Genomic DNA, 17,500 nt, shown 5'->3' with positions numbered 1-17,500 from the left:
CATTTACAAAAATGCCATCTTTCCAGTTGATAATAAATGTAACATCCTAAAAAAGAGTCTTGGAGAATGTCTGAAGTAGGTTTGACCTTTTCTCACTAATCTTTTCTCAGGTTATGAACCACAGTTCATAGAATATTATTTTAGAATAGGCTTCTTTTAGTTTTGTTCCAACTTTTACAAATTCATTAGGAATCTGCTTTCTACTTACCATAAGGTAGAATTCCTGTCAGTGTTGTTTTTAGCTCAATAAATTATATGCTTGGGATAAGGGAAAGAAAAAATTCCGAGTAAGAAATAAAAATATTTTATTTTCCCATCCAGCCTCTCTCCCCCACTCTCTCTCTCTTCATCCCCTGTATGGGGAATCTGTACACCCCTGTGATTGCCTAAGTGAACTCTACTAGTTAGCATGAATGAGCATGTGCAGAACAGTCTGGGGAAAGTGTCATATGCATAGTCATAGTGTACAGGTCGTAGGAATTATTGATAGAGATATCGTGGAGTCATCATCATCATCATCATCATCATCATCATCGTTTAACGTCCGTTTTCCATGCTGGCATGGATTGGACTGTTCGACTGGGGTCTGGGAAGCCAGGAGGCTGAACCAGGCTCCAGTTTGATCTGGCAGTGTTTCTACAGCTGGATGCCCTTCCTAATGCCAACCACTCCGAGAGTGTAGCAGCTGCTTTTTATGTGCCACTGGCACGGGCCAGAGGAGGCTGGCAACGACCACGATCAGTTAGTGCTTTTTATGTGCCACCGGCACGGGGATCACAACTACAATTTCCATTTGATTTTGATTTGATGTACTTGACTCAATAGGTCTCCTCAAGCACAGTATGTCACCCTACGATCCAAGGTACTTTTGAGTGGGCTGGTTATGTGACACTGGTGTGGGTTACAGCTATGAACTCACTTTATTTGCTGGGTCTTCTCAGTCACAGCATATCTTCAGAGGTCTCAGTCTTTCATCATTGCCTCTGTTTGAAAGTCATGCTTCACCACCTCATCCCATGTCTTCCTGGGTCTACCTCTACCCCGGATTTGCAATGTTCTTATGTCATCATTGTTGTTTAACGTCTGCTTTCCATGCTAGCATGGGTTGGACGGTTTGACTGAGGACTGGCAAGCCAGAAGGCTGTACCAGGCTCCAATCTGATCTAGCAAAGTTACTACGGCTGGTTGCTCTTCCTAACGTTACATATATATCTATATATATGACAGGCTTATTTCAATTTCTCTCTACCAAATCTACTCACAAGACTTTTGCTGGCCTGGAACTATCATAGAAGACACTTGCCCAAGGTATCTCACATTGGGACTGAGGCCAAAGCCATGTAATCAGGAAGCAAACTTCTTAACCAAACAGCCATGCCTGCACCTAAGTGTATACATGTGCATTTTAGTCCTGCTGGGTTACTAGCAACCCTCCTCACCAGGCAAGCCTAGTGGAGGTGCTGGTTTAGTCCCTAATGACTCGACCATGCAACAGGTTGTATTGAATTCCCTATTACCAGTAGCACTCTTGAGAGATCTCACAGCTGACCTGTCCTGGATGCAATGGAGTGGACACTGCTAAAGATTCACAAGATACCAGGTACTGTTGTTAAACCAGGTGATATTTTAAGTTTACTGTCCATGTTGACCAGGGTGGGATTTAAATTCAGAATACAAAGAGCTGGAACAAATACTACAAGGCACCCAGTCTAATTGACAGTCTGTTCTGTCAATCCACTGCCCTGGATTGTTACTGATTTATTGACTCCTGGAAAGATGAAAGACAAAGCTGACCTTGGTTGGATTTGAACTCAAGGCTCAGAGAACTAAAGAGAAAACAACAAAGCATTCAATCCAACACTCTAACTCCTCTGCCCATTCACCCACACATATAAAATATTGGAATTATGAAACATTTTCGCAAAGGTTAAAAAAGCCAGACTCTTCATTGTAAGCCATAACATGTGCAATATTCATGTATAGCTTTTGTGATTATAGCTTAGAAAAAAAGATTTCAACTTTCAACACTTAAATCCAAATGATAAATCTATATCTTTGCAAATGTGTTTAGAACTAATATCAACTGAAAAACATAATAGAGTAACAAAAGTAGTTGAATGCTTCCTGCTTTGGCAGAATTGTTAGAGTGTCGTAGAAATGCAAGGCTTAAATTTCCAAGTTCAAATTTGATATGACATATGACTTCTTGTCAAACAGTTATAACTTTTATAATATCAATGTTCCTGAGGTTCGCTTATTACTCGCCAACTGTGTATTTTCAACAAGCACTCCGCTGGATGTGTAATGTCAGTGTGCACACACAACAGAATGTAAGCGCCCTGAGAGAAATGGTAGACATAACAAGCATTGGATGTGGCGTGCAAGAGAGACGTCTGCGCTGGTATGGTCATGTACTGTGGATGGATGAGGAGAGATGTGTGAAGAAGTGCCACTCCCAAACAGTTGAAGGAATCCGGGTGTTTACCGAAATTTCTTGAGAACAATTTTTCTTAGTGGTCAGACCATATGGGGTGTACCTTTAGCATATTAGAAATCCACCTAGTGGTCATTCTTCTTATATGTATGTATATATAAATATATATATATATATATATATATATATATATGTGTGTGTGTGTGTGTGTGTGTGTGTGTAAGTGAAATTTAAAGAAAGAAAGATGAAGACAGGTGTATGAACAACAAGCAGGTGTAATAGTTTGTTGTTTGGGAAAATGTAAAAGTCTTTTACATTTCAAGCCTACACTCTTCAACACACAACACACTCACACACACACACACACACACACACACACACACACACACACACACACACACACACACACACACACACACACACACACACATGTATATATATATGTATATTTGTAGACACAGATATGCCATGCTCGAGAAGAAGACCCAACAAGCTGAGTGAAATTGTATTTGTCTCAGATAATGGTGTCATGCAACTGGCACCCATACTGGTGGTACATTAAATCACTCCTTACACTCTCAGAGTGGAAGGGTATCCATCCATACAAACCAATTCAGACTGAAGTCTGGTGCAGCCCCTCAGCTTACCAGCCCTGGTCAAACCGTCCAACCCATGGACAACGGATGTTAAATGATGATGATGATGATGATGATGCATATACGCATATATAAATATGGTGAAATATCTAATCAAAGCACAAATGATTTGTTTATAGTGATCAAACCTGTGTGCTGTACCTTAGCTCACTCCCTCCATCAAATCGATATTGCCTGAACTGGTGCATGGTGTACCACATATCAGGTGTCAACAGACCACCCGAGCCAGGAATTGAAACCATGATCTTGTGATTGTGAGTACAACATCCCAACCACTTCACCATGCACCTTAACATGCATACAGGCACACATGCACACACGAACACAATGGGCTTCTTTCAGTTTCCATTTACCAAATCCATTCAGAAGGTTTTGGTCAGTTTGGGGCTATAGCAGAAGACTGTTACCCAAGATGCACTCGGTAGGACTGAACCCAGAACCAAGTGATTGGGGGACAAACTTCTTAACCACACAGCTGTTCCTGTACCAGGTATCAAAGTCCTTCCATGGATGGGGCTCCACTTGGTTGATTTGCCTTGATTTCATTATTTGTTTTAAACCATATTTTATCTTTCGTCTTGTTTCAGTCATCAGACTGCGGCCATGCTGGGGCACACCTTGAAGAATTTGTTTTAGTCGAATGAATTGACCCCCGTACTTATTTATTTTTAATGAGTGGTACTTATTCTATTGGTCTCGTTTGACAAACTGCTAAGTTACAAGGACAAAATCAAACCAACAGCAGTTGTCAAAGAGCGATGGGGGGACAAACACAGAAACAAAGACACACAAACACACACACATACACATACATCATTGACAAGCTTCTTTCAGTTTCCACCTACCAAATTCACTCACAAGTTTGGTTGCTCTGAGGCTATAGTAGAAGTACTAGCCCAAGGTACCATGCAGTGAGACTGAACCTGGAACCATGTGGTTGAGAAGCAAACTTTTTACCACACAGCCATGCCTGCACCTATCGTAATGTAATTCACCAAAATTTCATTTGTTAAATTATAATTTCCTTTTAAATAATTCTTCTCTTCTTTATTTTCTCTGGTGAAAGATTAATGTCTGAAACATGAAGTCACTTTCCCTTTTCTTTAAGCATGAAACTAATACAACATTTGTTAAAGCATAACCCTCTTGTGTTGTCTTCTTTTTGTGTTCATTGCCTAATTTATATTTTTCTAATTTTTTTTTTCAGTAATAATACTAATAAATGTCACAAAAAGGAAAATAAAGTGATAAATGTATGTATGGTGGAAAGTCATGTTTTGAACGCAAGCTCATCTTCGGACAATAAACATTTTCGGAACCAAATGAATCCTGAACATATCTTGATTCTTCCTAAAGGGAAAAAGAAAAACAAAAGGTAAAGCATTTTACATCGGACAGCAGTAGTTAGAAACATCATCAACTTCACCATGATTATCATCGCCATCATGATTGTCATCACCACCACCATCATCAACAGCAACATCATTATCATCATCATATCGTCATCATATCATAAACATCATCATTACTACTATCATCTCCATCACCAGCAGCAGCACCAGCACCAGCACCACCACCATCACCATCCTCTATCCCATCATTATCATAATCATCGTCGTAATCATCATCATAATCATCATCATCATCGTCATCATCATCATCTTTTAATGTCAATCTTCCATGCTAGTATGGGACAGATGGCATGACAGAATCCAATATGCTGGACGATTGTGTCTTGGCTTTGCCTTTCATCCTTTCAGGGTTGAAAAAATAAGTACCAGTTCATCACTGGCGTCGATGTAATTTACTCATTTCCTCCCTTGATCTTGCTGGCCTTGTGTCAAAATTTGAAATCAATATTATTAGCAAAATCAAAATCAAACTCAAAAATCAAATCCCAATGAAATGGATATTGTATTTGTGGCTGATGCCAGTGCCACCTGACTGGCTCCTGTGCTGGTGGCACGCAATAAACCCTATTCATGTATGGGTTGTTGCCAGTGTTGCGTGACTGGCTCCCCGTGCCGGTGGCACATAAAAAGCACCATCCAAATATGGTCGACGCCAGCTCCCTACCCCGCGCCGACTGGCTCCTGTGCTGGTAGCATGTAAAAAGCACCATCCGAATGTGGCCGATGCCAGTGCCGCCTGACTGGCTCCTGTGCTGGTGGCATATAAAAATCCCCCAGTACACTCTTGGAGTGGTTGGCATTAGGAAGGGCATCCAGCTGTAGAAACATTTCCAGATCAGATTGGAGCCTGGTGTGTCCTCTTGGTTTGCCAGTCCCCTGTCAAACCGTCCAACCCATGCCAGCATGGAAAATGGACGTTAAACGACGACGACGATGATGATGATGGTTATTAGTTTATTTGTCAGAGTTCTTTCATCTCACATTCTGCAATCATTGTAGTGACATTCTTTTCCTTGTGTCTTTTTGTCTCTCTGGTTTTGTGATCTAATTTTTTGATATCTTAAAAAAATTTTAATCACTTAAAAGATCCTCATCATCATCAACATCATAGTAATTTAACCACCTCTTTCCATGCTGGCATGGGTTGGACGGTTTGACTGAGAGCTGGTGAACCAGATGGCTGCACCAAGCTTCAATCTGATCTGGCAAAGTTTCTACAGCTGGATGCCCTTCCTAATGCTAACCACTCTGAGAGTGAAGTGGGTGCTTTTTACATGCCACTGGCATGGGAGCCAGTCAGGTGGCACTGGCATCGACCATACTCGAATGGTGCTTTTTCTGTGCCACCAGCACTGGCACTGGCCACACTCAAATAGCACTTTTTATGTGCCAGTCAGGTAGCACTGGCATCGGCAAAAATAATGAATCAGTTTTAGAATTGAGATTACTTAACCCTTTCATTTCTGTATTTATTTTGAGATGCTCTGTGTTTCTTTCAATTACTTTAAATATAGGCGTAGGAGTGACTGTGTGGTAAGTAACTTGCTTACCAACCACATAGTTCCAGGTTCAGTCCCACTGCATGGCACCTTGGGCAAGTGTCTTCTACTATAGCCTCGGGCCAACCAAAGCCTTGTGAGTGGATTTGGTAGACAGAAACTGGAAGAAGCCCGTCATATATATGTATATATATATATATATATATATATATATATATATATATATATATATGTGTGTGTGTGTTTGTGTGTCTGTGTTTGTCCCCCCACCATCGCTTGACAACCGATGCTGGTGTGTTTACGTCCCCGTAACTTAGCGGTTCGACAAAAAGAGACCGATAGAATAAGTACTAGGCTTACAAAGAATAAGTCCTGGGGTCGATTTTCTCGACTAAAGGCGGTGCTCCAGCATGGCCGCAGTCAAATGACTGAAACAAGTAAAAGAGTAAAAGAATTTAGTAAAATAACTCAGTTATCATTCAGCTAGTGTTAGGAACATAAATTGTGACTAAGGTTTGGTGGAAGAGTTTAATTCAAAACTTATGAAAACAAGACATTTGTACTCAGAGCCAGACCCGGTTTCAGTCAGGTTGGTAATGAAAGGGTTAATGTCCATTCTTTAACCTTTCTGTTACTGTATTTTGAGATGTTCTGTGTTTCTTTCAATTACCACCGCGTGGCACCTTGGGCAAGTGTCTTCTGCTATAGCCCCAAGCCGACTGAAACTTTGTGATTGAGTTTGGTAGGCAGAAGTTACTGTCGTGTGTGTATATATCTGTGTGTATGTGCTTGTGCCTCTCCGAAAGAGAGAGAGGGGGATAACAAAGAATTTAGTAAAATAACTCGGTTATCATTCAGCTAGTGTTAGGAACATAAATTGTGACTAAGGTTTGGTGGAAGATTTTAATTCAAAACTTATGAAAACAAGACATTTGTTCTACAGAGCCAGAGCTGGTTTCAGCTGGGTTGCTAACGAAAGGGTTAAGATTATCCAGTTTAGCAGATTTGACAGGGATGGTCATAAGTAACAAACTAAATGCTTTCCAATATTTCGTTCCACCACTCTGTGTTCTCAGCTGAGTTTGATTACATCATTAGTGCGGTTGGTAAAATAGTTATTAGTAATATATTGGCTACTGTTCTTCAGTTGACTGTGATTTACCTGTTTAGATATAGGCCTTGGACAATATCTGATATTGATTATTTAATTGTATTTATTCCTAATTGACTTGAGATTTATAGAGATTGGAAAACCTTGTTTTTATAATCATATGTACATTAGTGGTGGTCAAATGATATGTTATTTAACATTGCGGCATCATTATCATCATCATCATCATCATCACCGCTACCACTGCTTCCACCATCACTGCCATCATGGCCACCACCGCCATCACCACTGCTGCCGCCGCCACCACCACCACCACCACCGCCGCCGCTGCTGCCACTGCAACTGTCAGTACTGCTGTCACCACCACAACTGCCACTGCTGCCATGACGATGACTAACAACAACAATGACGACAATGACAACAACAATGACCACCACCACCATTGTCATCATCATCATCACCACCACCATTACCACCACCACCACCAATGTCACCACGACGACCACCACCACCAGTCATCATCATCATCACCACTACTACCACCAGTCATCATCATCATCACCACTACCACCATTGTCACCACCACCACCACTATCATCAGCTTTTAATGTTTGCCTTCCATGCTGGTATGGAAGGCAAACATATACAAGGGGCTTCTTTCAGTTTCTGTCTACCAAACCATTCACAAAGCTTTGGCCAGTCCGAGGCTATAGTAGAAGACACTTGCCCGTTTAAAAATTATTTTAACCATGTTAGATATTTTTTTTATCAAACAATTTGTTTTGCCGTTTCATTCCTCACAGGCCTCTCTGAGAGGGTAGAATAATTATGAAGATAATCTCATTATGATGTTGATAATCATGCATTGTATTCAAACTGTTCAAAGCTTAATGTTTCAACAGAATATGGTGAAGTATCATTAGATATTCATACATTGCTCCCATAGGTATTGCTAGGATTTCAGCTGGGAAGCGTGAAAGATTCTCAATTATTAAACTGGATTTAGTGTCAGCTGCGTAATTTGTGAAAAACAGAAAATTAAGATTAATGCTAGAGAAGAATTATATTTGCATGGAGCTGATTGCTAGGTTTGTGTGAACCTGTTGAAATCCTCCCACACCTCCTAGTTATCTAGCTAAAGTAGTGACTCCTACAGTTAAATGTTGAGTTGGTCTCATCCTTTCCATCACCATTCAACAGTGTCTGAGTCTATTTCTGCTTCAGAAAAGTTAAAGTCCGTTTGTAGCTTCTTGATATTTTTGAACTGAACAAAAGAATGTTGCAATAAATCAATATAGCTCTATAACTGCAGAATATCGCTTAGCATAGAAGAAGAAAGTATAAGTCAATGTGTGGGTATATTAAGAGTTAAAGAAATAAATACAGGGACTGTAAAACATAATAATTGTTTCCATTTCTTCTGAAGTAAATCTATGTCATCCTCTCAAAAATTTTTCTGACAGGAGAAGCAAAATATCTTGAATTAACTGCTAATATATTATCCCATTCATGCTGAAATTTTTCTAGTAAATGAAATTGCCTGAAATTTCACAGATACTATTATTTTGACCTAAATAACAACTGTAAAAAATTTCATTGAAATCCGTTTGATACAGACTGCATACACGTTAAGAACATGTTTAATTCTTTAATACAGATCATACACAAATCACAATTTGTATCAAGTATTTGTTTTATAAAATATAAATGAAGAGTCATCTTAAACAGACAATCGGCATGAAAGGGTTAATGTAATTGATAGTAGACATTCTATTAATTTATGATTAGTCAGTCATTGGTACTGCTAAGTGAGTTAAGAATTACTCTGTTGCAATAAAACTCTGTAGTTAAAATGAGAAATAAACAGATAATTTCATTATATAATTAAATGTATTATCTGTATCCTCTTTTATTTCTTGTGGGTTTGCTCTGGCACCCCAGCAGTACCATCTTAGCTTTTTCCTCGTTACTTTCACTCTCCCTTGTAATAGTCCTTTCTACTAAAGGCACAAGGCCTGAAATTTGGGGAGAGGGGACTAATCAATGACATCGACACCCAGTGTTTCACTGGTATTTAATTTTAATGACCCCGAAAGGATGAAAGGCAAAGTCGACCTCGGCAGAATTTGAACTCAGAACATAAAGCCGGATAATATACTGCTGAGCATTTCATCCGGTGTGCTAACGATTCTGCCAGCTTGCTGCCTTACTCTCCCTTGTAATAATGAGGATTAGCCATTATAGTCAGTCATTGCTAAGTTACAAAGACATAAACAAACCAGCACCGATTGTCAAGTGGTGGCAGGAGACAAACACAGATGCATACACATGCATACATCACCATCATCATCATTTAATGACCATGTTCCATGCTGGCATGGGTTGGACAGTTGGACAAGGATCCAAAGAGTTAAGGACTGTATTGTACTCCAGTGTCTGCTTTGGCGTGGTTTCTATGGTTAGATGCTCTTCCTAATTATCTGTATCCTCTTTTATTCCTTATAGGTTTGCTCTTGCATCCCAGCAGTACCTGGGGAGAAATTTGGGGAGAGGGGACTAATCAATTACATCAACCCCCAGTGTTTCACTGGTACTCAATTTATCGACCCCAAAAGGATGAAAAGCAAAGTCAACTTCAGTGGAATTTGAACTCAGAACATAAAGCCAGACAATATACTGCTAAGCATTTCATCTGGTGTGCTAACGATTCTGCCAGCTCACTGCCTTACTCTCCTTTGTAATAATGAGGAGTAGCCATGTCTTTTCATGAGGCAGACACAATGCTTCTCTCTCTCATATTTAACCACCACTCCAGCATTTGAGATGAAGCCAACTCTTCTTCCTCTCATATATCCTCCATGTTAGTTGAGGTGGAAGCTGCTTTTTCCCTTTTTTGTTCTCTTTCTGTCTTGCAAGTTGCTTGGCAACATCTTTAATGCCACTGACCAGACAAATGCACCCAGTACAAGGGTGTCCAGCCATAGAAACAAGGCCAAAGCTCTACATTGGAGCTCAGTGCAGCCTACTAGCTTACCAGATCCTGTCAAGCCCTCCAACCCATGCCAGCACGGAAAACAGATGTTAAATGTTGATGACAATGATGATAAAATATATTCAAATGAATGGAATGGCTGGCTCTCTGTCGTGTAACCAACATCATAGTATCTTTGATCTGAGTTCAGATCTTATCAAAGGACCTTCTGTCTCAAATATATGCATATCACATAGGAATATCATAAATATCTCAATTGAATTTCTGAGATGAGGATTTCTGAGATCATCATTAAACACTGTTAGGATCAGACTAGTGTTCTGATTTTGGTTGTGATAGCCACAGTGTTTTGGCTGTTGTTCCTTCTGGCCTTGTTATCATCATCATCATCATCATCATCATCATCATCATTATCATCATCATCATTTAACGTCTGTTGTCCATGCTGGCATGGGTTGGATGGTTTGACTGGGCTGGCATGCCTGAAGGCTGTGCCAGGCTCCAGTCTGATTTGGCATGGTTTTCTACAGTTGGATGCCCTTCATAATGCCAACCACTCTGAGAGTGTAATGGGTGTTTTTATGTTCCACCAGCATGGGTGCCATTTGTGTGACACCGGTATCTGCTATGACTGCGATTTTACTCCGCTTGATGAGTCTTCTTCTCAAGCATGACATAATGCCACTTTGCCACCATGAGGCCCAACACTCAAAAGGAACTCGGCTATTTTGCCTCAATGAGGCCCAATGAAAAAATGACTGATAAAATCAGCACAAATGATGGTCTTTATGTCTAGCACTAAGTTTTAACATTCTAGCTCACTTCCATTATTTACAGCAGTGCTTGGAAGCAAGGTGTGTAGCATGTGAATGTCACATTGACCACGACAGAGAAAGTTGTCACGGTGATACCTGCTCAAAAACCTACTTAAAAGTTGCAGAAAGTGTATGGAGCAGAGTGTATGAGCCACACACAAGTGTACGAGTGGTTCAGATGTTTCCAAGATAGTTGAAAAAATGTTCATATTGATGAACGTTCTAGGAGACCCGCAACCAGCAGAGCTGAGAAAGACATCGCAGATGTGCATGCAGCTGTGAGAGAAAATCATCGAACCACCATCCGTGAGTTATCAGAGGATGTGTAGATTAGTTACGATTCAGTTCAGTCCAATATCACTGAAGATTTGGGTATGAGACATGTGTCTGCCAAGTTTGTGCCAAAACTGCTTTCAGCTGACCTAAAAGACATTTGATTTTAAGTTGCACAAGATCTTGATTGTGTCGAGAACGATGAAACTTTTTGAAAACTTTGTGTAGGCCTCTGAGCAGGTATCACCAAACTTTTGGCAAAATTTGATGCAGATTTTCAGCTCAGCTTTCTCTGTCATGGTCAATGCAGTGATCATACACTACACACCTTCCTCTCAAGCACTGCTGTAAACAGAGGAAGTGAGCTAGAATGTTAAAACAGCAGAATTCAAGATCAATCTGTGCTGAGCTGCTTTGCTCTCCATGCTTTAGCTTGGTATTGGCACAATTTGCCTCTTACTCTGTCACGCCAAAATGCAGTGTTTTACAAATCAGAGTAGTGGACACAACGGGGTCCAAATAGCAGCCAAAGGTTAGTTGTTATCTGTTACGTTCGTATGTACATATATAGAATAAAGCGGAAGAGAATTTCACTGAGTGTACACTACATATTAAATGTTCAACCAGATGTTTAGTGCTGTAGAATGTAAATAGATTTCTCAAATTTTAAATATCAACTGGGGTTTATGTTATTGAGCTTAGGTTACTCGGTATCAAGGCCTCTAAGACAAATTTTGGAAGGCAAAGTGACTGTTTTTTTGGTCTTATTTCAATCCACCAAGAGTGGGATGTTCCCTTTATGTTCATGGGTGCTGTATTTTTTTTCTCTGAGAGAAGAACCTGTCAGATATTAGAAGCCCTTCCTTGGCCTAAGTACTGGCTGAACTCTCTTCATGATGTACAGGATGAACTCTCGTTTGTATGAATGGTATTTTCGCCATCATTTGAAAAGTGAAGGCTGATTTATGAATATTAAAACTACAAAGAATATTTAAAATCGTCAGGAGCGTCTTCATAGATATTATTGACCTGAATATCTGTTTCAACAGATCAATCTCACTCTAGGCAGACAGCTATAAATAATAGCAGGATATAGTTTAAGATTAGCAAAGAAACAAATGTAGGTCAATTATAATACAGACATTCTGGAAGAGATAAAAGAAATTTATGCTGAATATAAACATGAAATGACAAAGCTGATCAAACTGATTAATGAATAAACTTAATTTAATTATTATTGTTTTAACTTACACAAGTATAGGTGAAGAAAACGTGGCTCTGTGATTAAGAAGATTGGTTTATGATGCTGTTGTTTTAGGTTTGATCCCATTACAGAACAGCATCACCTTTGGCAAATGTTTTTTTTGCTCTAGCTCTGAGATGATCAAAGACTTGTGAGTGAAATCTGGTAAGCAGAAACCACATGGAAGACTATCAGTGGGATGGACCATTCCTTTATTGGGTGGAAGATTTAATTGTCTGGTTCAACACTCCCGCTTGGTTCTTGTAGGCTTTTGCTTACAAGCATTCAGACCCAGTCGCTGATCTGAGACTTCTGGCATTTCTCTCACATTTTCAAGGTTGACCTTGAAAAGGGTCATGGTGCTACCTTTCCTCTTTTGATATGCATGCATGCACACGCACACATCATCATCATCCTCATCATTTAACGTCTGTCTTCCATGCTGGTATGGGTTAGACGGTTTGGTTAGGTCTTGCAAGCTACAGAGCTGCACCAACTTACAGCCATCTGTTTTGATTTAGTTTCTTTGGCTGGGTGCCCTTCCTAATGCCAGCCACTTTACAGACTGTACTGGGTGCCTCTTATAAGGCGCCAGCACAGATGCAGTTTATGTGACACTGGCACAAATGTTTTTTTGTGACACCGGCACAGATGCTTTTCACATGGTACCAGCACAGGTGTTTTTTATATGGTATCATGGTCACTGAGTAACTTGCAAAGCAAAAACCCCCAGCTGCTATGCTGTTGCTTTTAAGTAGTGGTTGCCAGGTAATATAATTATTATAGTAAGACCTTCTAGAAGGTAAATGTCTTACTAGTGTTTAATGACCTACTTGCAGTACCATAGAAATTCCACAGTTATTTTGAAAATTATAAGCTGATTGGAAGTTTACACAGAACCATGAAATCCATATTATTTCTTCTGAAGCCGTATTTTGCTTTTGAAGACGTAAATGTTCACATTTCCTCCTCCTCATCATCGTCATCGTCGTTTGACGTCTGTTTTCCATGCTGGCATGGGTTGGACGGTTTGACTGAAGTCTGGAGAGCCAGTGGCTGCACCAGGCTCCAATCTGATCTGGCAGTGTTTTCTACAGCTGGATGCCCTTCCTAACACCAACCACTCCGAGAGTGTAGTGGGTGCTACAAGCACGGGAGCCAGTCAGGCTGGCCTGGCATCAATCATGTTCAGATGGTGCTTTTGATGTGCCACTGGCATGGGAGTCAGTCAGGCAGACCTGGCATCAACCACATTTGGATGGTGCTTTTTACGTGTCAACAGAATGGGAGCCACTCAGGCGGACCTGGCATCAACCACATTTGGATGGTGCTTTTTACATGTCAACGGAATGGGAGCCACTCAGGCGGACCTGGCATCGACCACATTTATTTGGTGCTTCTTATGTGCCACCGGCATGGGAGTCAGTCAGGGGACACTGGCATCGACCATGTTTGGATAGTGCTTTTTACGTGCCACCACTACTGGAGCCAGTCAGGGGGTACTGGCATCGGCCACATTTGGAAGGTACTTTTTACATGTCACCAGAATGGGAGCCAGTCAAGTGTCACTGGCCACAGCTACGATTTGTAGTATTAAATGTGCAGGTTTGGGAAACAACAACTCTGAAAGCTATAGTCCTTCATGTCACGAAGCAAGCAATCTTAATTATAGAAAGAAATGGAAGACATATCCTATTCTTTTACTTGTTTCTGTTATTTGCCTGCGGCCATACTGGAGCATCGCCTTAAGAAAATTTTGCAACCATGTTGGTGAAGATGCTTTAACAAATCTCAATATGCTATATATGGTCAAGGTGGTGAGCTGGCAGGGTTGTTAGCATGCTGAGCAAAATGCTTAGCGGCATTTCCTTCTGAGTTCAAATTCCACCCAGGTCCACTTTGCCTTTCATCTTTTTGGGGCCAATAAAATAAGTAGCAGTTGCATACTGGGGTCGATGCAATTGACTCATCCCTTCCCCTAAAACTGCTGTCCCTGTGCCTCCCTGGCCTCTGCATATGTATTTATACTTACTTTACATATGTCCATAATACGTACATATTTAAGCAGTGATAATGACGACAACGACGGCATACACATAATACACACACACACACACACACACACAATTGTTAAACAAGACACCAAACATTAAGGCAAGGCAAACATCTCAAGTCATATACAGTATTATCATAGGAAAAAATTCAAAATCCTGCATATTGTATATGACTTGAGATGTTTGCCTTGCTGTAATGTTTGCTGCCCTGTTTAACAATTATATATATCTGCTGCATCAGAAATCTGCAATGGCTCAATAACTACCGTCTCGGCCATAACCTTGTAGCCCCAGTAATCCGTTACAGCACTTACCTTGCGTACCTAATCATTTAGATCACCTGTGAACTAAACCCCCATACTTTGTGTGTGTATATATATATATATATATATATATATATATATACATATACATATACATATATATATATATATATATATATATATATATATATATACATATATATATATATATATATATATATATATATATATATACATATACACATATAGAGCTATTAATGAAGGATTATCAACACATACACACACAAACATATATATATATATATATATATATATATATATATATATACACATATATGTGTGTGTGTGTGTGTATGTATCTATATGTATCTGCACACACACTATATGTATCCTCACACACATACACACACACACACACACAAAACTGATGAGTGATTTGCTAATTTGTAACATTCATGACAGCTGTTCAAGCATTCAACTGTGGAAACTGGTTTACACCTCACTACATTCTCCATCCTACCCTGAATACTCAAATCCAGTTGATTGCAAAAAAGGTCCTCAGCAATACCTTAAATCAAAGACTCATCCCATTAATATTCCATACATTCCTTACCGTTCTATGAATCTTCAGCATTTAATGAAGTCGTTCTTTTTCTTTTTCTTTTTATTCTTTTTAGTAAGAATTTTAACGTTTTAATCTAGATACTTAATGGGGTAAATTATTTTGCGATATCATTGCAGCAACTGGTTTTAATGTTCTGGTGTATCTCAGGCAACATGATTATGGTATAACATATTAAGGCAACAAGGTAGCACCGTTAGTAGGAGAAGGTAGGGAGGGAAAGGGGGAGGATGAAATTCTGTAATTGAATAAAATAAATGGGGGAAAAAAAGAAAAAATTCTAGAAACCTTTCCACCTTTTCTTGACTTGTTCTTAATTGCTTTTAACTTCTTTTAACTTCCCTTACATCTATTCACTTACAGCATTTCATCCTCCTCCTTTGCCTTTCCAACCTCTCCTACTAATTAGTGTTATCTTGTCGTCTTACTATAGGCGCAGGCCTGGCTGTGTGGTAAGAAGCTTGCTTCCCAGCCACATGGTTCCGGGTTCAGTCCCACTGTGCGGCACCTTGGGCAAGTGTCTTCTACTATAGCTTCTGAAATTTGGGGGAAGGGGAGAGTTGATTACATCAACCCCAGTACTCAGCTGGTACTTATTTTATTGACTCCAGGAGGATGAAAGACAAAATCGCCCTCAGCAGAATTTGAACTCAGAACTTAAAGACGGATGCCCGGCATGCTAACCATTCTGCCAGCTCACCGTTTTATTGTAAACCAACATATTCAAAGTGGTGTCCTTGTCTTGGTTCTTATCTTCCATCTTTTATTTGTTTCAGTCATTGCACTGCGGCTATGGATGGTCATTGCTTTAATGGGTTAAGATGAACAAATTGACCCCAGGGTTTTGTTCTTTTTTAAAGTTTGGTACTTATTCTATTGGTCTCTTTTACTGAACTGCTCAGTTATGTGGATATAAACACAAAGACACACACACGCACACACACAGACACACTACACACACATGCACACACATGCACACTCACACATACACAAACACACATGCACACATACATGCGCGTGCCCATGTACACACATACACACACGTACATACATGTGTATACTCACATATACACAAACATACATGCACACATGCACACACACACACACACACACACATGCATACTCACATGTACACAAATACACATGTACACATACGTGTGTACATGTGCACACACATGTACATACTTGTGCATACTCATACATACTCAAACCCACATGCACACATACATGTATGTGTCCGTGCACACACACACACACACCCATGCATACTCACACATACACAAACCCACACGCACACATGTGTGTGCATACACATACACACACACACACTCACACATGTGCATACTCACACATACAGAATCACAGATTCACACATACATGTGCATGCACACGCACACTCACACACACACGTGCATGCTCACACATACACAAACATACAAGCACAATACATGTGTGCGCACACGCACGCACACACACACACACTCACACACACATGTGCATACTCACACATACAAAAACACAGATGCACACATACATGTGCGTGCACACACACACTCACACATGCAAAATAGTTTCCTCACTGTTTCTTCGTCTTGCAAATTCACTCACAAGGCATTGGTCAGCTTGGGGCTATAATAGAAGATACTTGCCCAAGGTGTCTTGAACTCGAACAGAACCTAAATCCATATGGTTGCCATGTGAGTTTCTTAACCATACAGCAATGCTTGCCCTGTAATGTTTCAGTCATTATATTCTCTGGCTTTCTTCAGGTGCCTCTTATATTCAGCAATATTCTTCAGATTTCAGACCCTTCATTAAATCAGCAAGGGTAGATCCTCATTCTGTTGCTCATAACAAAATTAATATCCTATAGAATTACTGATGATAGAACTGCCCCTCATATTACTATTATTAATACATTTCTTTTGACCCCGGAGAAAGAAAAATAAAACCATTATCTTCACACGGAAGTGCATAGATATTGATTTTTTTGGTTTTACTTGGTGCAAAGTCTCATTTTTATTGAAAGGTGGAAACAAGTATTGTCATGTTTATATTATTGATGCCTTCCAATAATAATTTAGTATATTCCAAAATTATCAGTAAAATAAAATTTGTTAAAAAAA

General features: G+C 39.9%; 1 protein-coding gene across 9 annotated transcripts in view; it reads left to right on the top strand.

Annotated features, from left to right (window-relative positions):
- Positions 1 to 17,500, top strand: part of LOC106883547 (uncharacterized) — a 315,156-nt gene that overhangs the window by 35,010 nt on the left and 262,646 nt on the right. For all 9 annotated transcript variants that reach the window (XM_089347804.1, XM_089347805.1, XM_089347800.1 and 6 more), the window contains one exon: positions 4,298 to 4,465. In XM_089347804.1, coding sequence (XP_089203930.1) covers positions 4,298 to 4,465 — 168 coding nt within the window. The remainder of the gene's footprint in view (positions 1 to 4,297; positions 4,466 to 17,500) is intronic.

Source organism: Octopus bimaculoides, chromosome 2, assembly GCF_046866305.1.
Source record: "Octopus bimaculoides isolate indiv1 chromosome 2, ASM4686630v1, whole genome shotgun sequence".
Lineage (NCBI taxonomy): Eukaryota > Metazoa > Mollusca > Cephalopoda > Octopoda > Octopodidae > Octopus > Octopus bimaculoides.
The sequence above is the reverse complement of the archived record's forward strand: the minus strand, read 5'-3'. Positions and strand labels throughout refer to the sequence as shown.